At 39.5% G+C, this 8097-nt stretch overlaps 1 protein-coding gene across 5 annotated transcripts in view; it reads left to right on the top strand.

The window, feature by feature from the left end:
- Positions 1-8097, top strand: part of Ccdc91 (coiled-coil domain containing 91) — a 228668-nt gene that overhangs the window by 193515 nt on the left and 27056 nt on the right. For all 5 annotated transcript variants that reach the window (XM_048366860.1, XM_048366845.1, XM_048366837.1 and 2 more), the window contains one exon: positions 7975-8088. In XM_048366860.1, coding sequence (XP_048222817.1) covers positions 7975-8088 — 114 coding nt within the window. The remainder of the gene's footprint in view (positions 1-7974; positions 8089-8097) is intronic.

Consider the following 8097-nt stretch of genomic DNA (forward strand, 5'->3'; position numbering starts at 1 on the left):
CTGAAACTGAATTGTGCAAAGGGAGGCTTGCTAAACAGAAGGAACAGGAAATGACTCTAAGCTAGACAGTGATGGCATGCCCACGGTACTTTAATTCATGAGAAAGCAGTGGTAGCTTTTATAGAGATTACCTTCATAAGGTAACGATTGTCTTCAAAGATCTTCTGATGATCTGTGAGTGTATCACCACACACATTAATGAAAGACGAGAATATCCTCCATTAGCTAACACTTATGGTGCAGGCATTTGAATCAGACAAGGAAGGGAATATGTGTAGTGGTTGTGGGATATAAATAGGATAGATTGAAAATAAAGTGGAGGAAAATAACACCACACAAAGATGGCATTGGTGTGTTTCATCAGAGAAGAAGTCCAGATGGCTAAATTTACATTTAACATTGTCTGAAAATATTAACTCTGGCAACTCATGGCACAGAAGTTAAAAAAAAAAAAACCAGCCAATTAGTCTATGTGGAAGATTAATATGACATCTTTAAATGTCACGTGGCTGAATGGAGCAGGAGAAACTCTAGTTAAAGACGCTCCTGAAAGTTGCTGGCACACTTGACACACAAAGCAAAGGTATTCTAGCTTGGGTCATGGTTGTTGAAATGGCAAAGAAGGGGAAAATAAACATTTTGAAGGGAAGAAAGCCAATCCTAGTGACTGGAAATAGGATATGAGTTCACACATGCTCCAGGACTTGACAGTTTCATTCTGATAAGTATAATTCAGCATCCCTGTGATATATAAAAAAGATTGTTTTTAGTGTAATTTTATTCTGAAGGAATGCACAAAAGAAGTATCTTTTTGTCAAAGTAGACAAGATTTAAAAGCCTCATACTTCTTTAATTATATCACATACTGCCAGTAACTTGATTTTAAGTCATAACTGCTTCTATTCACATTAGATTTGTGTGATTAAGAAGCCAAGTACCTCAAAGGCCCTTCTTTTGGAAGAAGACCCATGGGGAAAAGGGGGCACATTCTGTAGCTTCGTGGTGGGGCCCAGACTTGCCCTTTGTCATCTGAATGTGCACGGCAGTGTCTGCAGGACCTTATCACACAGCCTGTTTCCGTTGCTGCCCCTCTTACGGACCCATCTGGTGGAGAGCAGTGTTCTCGCCACAGGAAGGTGGTAAAGAAAAACCAGTATCAGGAGCCATCAGTAGTGAAATGGATTTTTGAAAAATGGGAATTAAAAAAATGGCATAGGTAAGAAAAATTAGAAGACTATCAATATACCCTGCCACATGGTTGAGTTTCAAAAATAATATGCCTAACAGCAAAGAAAGCATGCATAGTCTTTGATTCATGTGCTTTGAGTTTTTAGAACTTTATGACCTTTGAAAATAGGCCAAAGTAGTTTATGGAGCTAGAGGTCAGAACTGCAGTTCTCTCTGAATGGAAGAAAATGAGGAAACTGTAAGTATTGCTTTTGTTGATCTAGATTTTGCATATAAAGGGCTTGTGGGTAGGTAAAAATTCACCAAGACATGTGGGGTGCCTGTGGCTCATGCCTGTAATCCTAGCTACTCAGGAGGCTGAGATCTGAGGATCACGGTTCAAAAGCAGCCTGAGCAGGAAAGTCCATGAGATTCATCTCCAATTAACCACCAAAAACTTGGAAGTGGAGGTATAGCTTAAATGGTAGAGTGAACATTGAGTGAAAAATCTATGCAAGAGTGCATGGCACTGAGTTCAACCCCAGTACTAGCATGCATGCATGCATGCATATGTACACACACACACACACACACACACACACACACACATTTTCTGAGCCACTGTGCTTAAGATTCCTGCATTTCACTGAGGAATGTTTTTTCAAAAACTAAACATAAGAAAAAACAATGTGTTCCTTATTAAAATAGTTATTAACTTTAAAATGTGAGTGAAGACTCTAACATGGTACTTCAAAAGAGAAACAGAGCCTCAGATTCTTACATTAGAAAGTAGGAGTCTGGAAAATGCATGCTGACCTATCCACTTTATTTAGGAAGTCAGAACTGGGAGGACAGAAAAAAATCCAAAGTAAATAGAAGGGGACAAATAAGAGAAGCTATGACAGAAATGCATTGCCTAGGTTGGAAAATTCCAAAAATATATAGTTTTTTTTAACCATAAAATCCACAAATATTTGGCAAGATTAGTAAAGAGAGGCTTTAATGAACCTTGGTGGGATAAAAAACATTTAACACACATATTACACAAATTTTAAGAATGATACATTCTTGCAAATAACTGCAGAATGTAGTTAAAAATTCTAAACAGTCCTGTAGATAGAAAAGAAACTTCCTCTGTGTCTGTAAATTGCTCAGATTGTCATGAAAAGTATTCTCTGTAGACCGGAGCTCATTGCTGCTTGTTTGTCTAGACTTGGATGGGTAGACACACAAGTCCATGGAAACATAGATATTTTGTGTTGCATAGCTATATAGAGAAAGAGGGGCTGGGAATATGGCCTAGTGGCAAGAGTGCTTGCCTCGTATATATGAAGCCCTGGGTTCAATTCCTCAGCACCACATATATAGAAAAGGCCAGAAGTGGTGCTGTGGCTCAAGTGGCAGAGTGCTAGCCTTGAGCCAAAAAGAAGCCAGGACAGTGCTCAGGCCCTGAGTTCAAGCCCCAGGACTGGCAAAAAAATAATAATGATAGTAATCACTAGTTATATAGAGAAAGAGATGAAGGATTCATGTAGTACACAGTGATAACTGAGTGATAGATATGATGGATGAGATGAATACATACCTATATATACACTGGCGTGTACACATACATACATACATAGAATAGACTCTGAGAAAGAGAAAACGCATCACACTGTAAAATTTGCAGATACTAGTTTAATAAGGGAACCAAGATAAACCTATCTAGTATTATGGTAATTGCACATATCTCCTGATCAGAAATGTGCTTCATCTCAACCGTGTTCTCCCTAAAATCCATAACCCCTAGTATGAGAAAAAAGCCAAATACAGATTCTTACAAGCTACACAGAAAGTACATTTCTAAGGTACCAGAGTTTTGAAGAGGCTAAGGACAAGAGAGCCATGTGACACAATGTCTAATGGGCTAAACTGTGATTTCACTTGTGCTTCATTCCATGTTCCATCTGAGCAGGCTGGGGTCGAAGGGGAAGAACACAGACAAATGGAGAGAGGAAGGGTGGGAAAATACAGCCCATACAATACTCTTTCCACATGCAAAAATGGAAGCAGGTAACTTGAGGGGAGGGGTGGGGTTGGGAGAGATGGAGGAGAATGATAGAAGGGGTGACATGGATCAACATGCACTGTACCCACAAACTAACCCTTTGTACAACTTCTGTAAGAGAGGACATTAGTAGAAAACCTGATAAGTACAACTAAAATTTTGTAATTTAGTAATACTTTGTGGTAGGAGTATAGATGCGTTTATTGTAGTGCCTTTGTAACTTTCCTGTAAGCCTAAAATTATCTCAGAATTAAAAAAAATTAATACACATTTTCAAACACAAAGTTACAAAGAGCAGGTAGACTTTTATCTTTTCCCTGCTGAAACCTAATTGAAATGGCACCCCACTCAAATGAAAGCTAGAGTATGACTGAGAATAATGGTCAACAAACACTGTTGAAACTCCTAAGGACCTTGTCCTTGCTGACAGTAGATACTCATGAAAGTGGGACAGAGATAAGGGACAAAGAAAGTGTAATAATCAGTGCCCCTCCCACCACCCACATCATGTGCCCAACCTAGACCAAAGATTAGAACTCTGGACCAGCCCAGAGGAGAGAGTAAAAGCTCTGCTCCAGAGGAGGTGGGCTAGACCAAAGACAGCGAAGTTCTGCTGCTTGCTGGTATTCTGAGTCTTTGTTCTCATCTCAGCTCAGGATGCGCGGAGCCAGACAGGAAACTAAAAGCTCTTTCTTAAGGACACTAGCCAGCTTAAGATAAAAGACCTAAAGATATTGGTATCTGAAATTGCCCCAAGGAGAAGAGGAACAAGACCAGGAGAAGGGGGCAGGAAGGACAAAGGTGGGCGATGGGGAGGGTGAACATGATCAAAGCACACTCTATATATCTATGAAAATGTCATGGTGAAGCCCATTATTTTGTACAATTAATATATGCTAATAAAATGAGAAAAAAAATAAAAGAAATCGCCTCAGGAAAAAATCTTAGCCTGATTATTCCACTGTTAAGATCAAGATCCATAAACCACAATTGCCGGTACTGAGATGTTACTCTGTTCTTTAGTGTTCTAGAAACTCTTTCAAGTATGTACAGATAATTTCTTATGAAAACAGATAGTCACAAAGAGTCTACGGAGATACAAACAGTTTTCAACTCTCATTGATTTCCTCAGTGACATGTGAGTTTGTATCCATGGAACATAAAAGAGGCTATATTCTTACACAAGACAGCAAGAGTAGAAATAAGGAACATAGCAGGTAAAAAGCTTAAACCAGGAGTCAAAAGAGGAAATTACAGAAATTTTCTAGTGAAGAGTATAAACATATAAGAAAGACATAGAAAATAGAAATGAATTTACCAGAGCATCAGATAATCAATCAAATTTTTTTCAGCTGAATTGAAAAAATAGAATCTAGGAAATCATAGTATAATATTTCACTTTTATCACTAAAGTAAACATGGAATTAAAAATATAAGCTTTTAGATTATAAGATAACAAATTTCTAGAAATGCCTTAGAACTAGATTCATAATGATTTTTGTGTGTGTGAAACTAGTATCCTTAAGCTTTTCACTCTACCATTTGAGCAACAGCTTCACTCCCAACTTTACTTTGATGATTAATTGGAGATAACAAGTTGGGTAAGAAATGTACTTGCCTTACATATGAAACTGTAACCCCTCTGTAATTCATTTTGACAATAAAGAATTTAAAAAGACTATGGGCTTTTCCTACCAGGCTGCCTTCAAATTGCAATCTCAGCCTCCTGAGTAGCTAGGATTACAGGCATGAGCCACTGGTACTCAGCTCATGATTGTGATTGTGATTGTGTGTGTGTGTGTGTGTGTGAGAGAGAGAGAGAGAGAGAGAGAGAGAGGGCACCTTGGCTTGAACTCAGGGTCTGTGCCCTGGTCATTGAGGCTGCTGTTAGCAGTTGCCAGGCATCTCACTGCACGCATATAGGACAGAGCCCAGCACAATCCACAGCTGCCCCTGGTTTGGATTCCAGCTTGTAGGTCCAGATGGCCAAGTTTTTAGGGTTTCTGGGCCAAGAGAATATTATGGTGATTCTCATAAAATGAGAGGGAAAAAGAGAAACAGTAATTTTATTGATGAATTCTAAGATACAGTAACAAAAAAATGTTTAGTAATATAGACTTAAAACTGCAAAGAGAATTGTCTTGGAAAGAGTAACATTGTTTTATTTTGCTTTTGTGCTAGTATTAGGACTCGAACTCAGGGTCTGGTAGTTGTCCCTTAGCTTTTTCAGTCAGTGCCAGCATTTTACCACAACTCCCATCTGTCATTTTGCTGGTTAAGAATCTCATGGATTTTCCTGCTGGGCTGACATCAAGCCAGAATCCTCCAGTCTCAGCCTCCTGAGTGGCTAGGATGACAACTGTGAGCCACCACATTTGACTGCAGTCCTGTCATTGTGCTCAGTTGTGACCATCAATGTTAGTTTAAATGTTTATTTTTTGGCAGTACTGGGATTTGAACTCAGAGCTTTGCAAACACCCTACCACCTAATCCATGATGTCAGCCCTTTTTGCTATTAATTCTTTATTTCAAATAGGAAATACAGTCATAGTATGCAATGCACACATGTGAACATGGAACCGGGTATTGAGAGGAGGGGTGGAGTTGGTAGAGATGGGAGAAAATGATGAGAGGTGTGGCATTGATCAAGATGCATTGTACTCATAAATGGACATGCTGAATTGAAACACCTTTCTACAACTATTTAAAGGTATTTTCTTAAATTTAAAAACAAGGTCTGCTTTTTCTGGATTGCCTCAGACCATAAGCCTCCTTAGAGTTCCCAAATAGCTGGTATTACAAGCATGAAACACCACATCCAGCTTGTTTGTTGAGATGAAGTTTTACCAACTTGCTGCTCAAGTTGCCCACTATCCACAGTCCTCTGAATAATTTACCTTCCTTCTGTAGTTGGGAATACAGGAATGTACAACTGTGCCCAACCTCAGTCTCTAATTGGTTGTCTTGCTGACTAATAAGAAAAAGGTGCATACCAATGTAAATAATTGGAAGCTAAAGAATTTTATTGTCACCTTGACAATAAAATTAAATTAAAAAAGGAATTTTATTCTATAACCTCCATTTTAATCCAGGAAACACTTATTTTAGCAGAAAATATAGCTACTTCTGAAAAAGTGCTAATATTTTCCAGAACGTTAGGCTTTTTCCCCCTCTTAATGAGCTATTATGCAATCGCTTAGTTACGGGATTTGCAGGTTGCTAGACTGGAATTTAGATCTCCCCTTTGAAGAACTTAGCCTGACAGGTGAAAGTTTTACCTCCTGTTCTGATGCACAGCACTCAGCAACAACCTGGCACCAGCAGCAAACAAACTATAAATCTTACCACCTGGCCTCACTGAATTATGGTGGGAGGGCAAAATTCAACCGAATTGAACAACTTCCATGCACGGGTATTCTTGGAAGCATAAACACAAGTTGGAAATCCTCCGTGGACAGTACAAAGTCCAGAAAGGAAATCTGTCCTGTGAATACCAGACAGAAGGTTGGGGAGGAAGCCATCGGAGTCTGTCAGGCACTCCCTGCAAGAAATGGCTGGCTCTATCCCATGTCCAAACACTTTGACTTGCTGTTTGTAACTGGTTATTATCTTTAAGTAGTTGTACAGAAGGGCTTCCGTTCAAGGGTTTCAGTTTATGAGTACAATGCATCTTTCTATTTTGACAGAAACATTTATTATTAAGTATTTATACAAAAAGTTACAATCCCATCAGTCAGGTTATGAGTATAATGCATCTTTATCAATGCTACCCCTTCCATCCTTCTCCCCGATCCCTTCCAGTCCACCCCTCCCCTCAAGTTACCTAGCTCCATGTTCACATCTGTGCACTGGCTATTAGGACTGTTCACTCTTCCTCTCTTCATTCATCTGTCCATTCTTCTTGATATCACTATGATCCAGTGAAACTACTCCTGGGCATTTGTCCAAAGAGTACAAGTCAGGACACAGTAAAGACACCTGCACATCTCTGTTCATTACTGCACTGTTCACCATAGTTAAGGTATGGAAACAACTCAGATCCAGAAAATGAGAGAGAGAGAGAGAGAGAGAGAGAGATGAATAGATAGAGCTATAGATGTAGATACTCATGTGCACACACATGCACAGTGGAATTGTGAGAGGATGGGACTCATCACTAATCCATAAGGAAGGATAGTACTATGTCATTTGCTGAAAAATTTTGGAAAAAATTATGTTTTCAGGCCCAGAGAGACAAATGATACATGTTCTCATATGTGAAAGTTAGATCTTAAATTATAAACATGTGAAAACATATATGCATATGTCATATGTGCATGTACACAAACAACTAAAGTGTGATATGTGCCAGAGAAGATTGCCATGGGGTGACTCATCTGAACAACCAACTGTGTAACCAAATCAATACCAGAAACTTTTGGAAGTCCATACTCCTATTGGAATGAATGAGCTCTCTCCCAGTGAACAGGGTTGTTTCTTTGTTTATTGTGCCATCCTTGCTCTCTCACTTGGCTTTTTTGCTCAATGCTGGCGCTCTATCACTTGAGCCACAACTCCTCTGGCTTTTTGCTGGTTACCTGGAGTCTCATGGATTTTTCCCTGTCCAAGCTGGCTATGAACTGTGATTCTCATGTCTTAGCCTTTTGAGTAGCTAGGATCACAGGAGTGAGACACTATGGTGGTTTATATAAAATGGCACATTCAGTGCCAGGCACATGCATACCTCTCTTAACATTCTTCCTCTGTTCCCCACACAGGAAACTGTTGAGGCAGCAATAAGAGAAGAGCAGAAGCGAAGTGCGAAGGCTGTGGAGGAGGCAGTGCGGAGAACCAGGGAGGAGCTGATCGAGTATGTAAAGGAACAGAAGAGGGTGAGTGCC

Source organism: Perognathus longimembris, chromosome 1, assembly GCF_023159225.1.
Source record: "Perognathus longimembris pacificus isolate PPM17 chromosome 1, ASM2315922v1, whole genome shotgun sequence".
NCBI classification, from domain to species: Eukaryota; Metazoa; Chordata; class Mammalia; order Rodentia; family Heteromyidae; genus Perognathus; species Perognathus longimembris.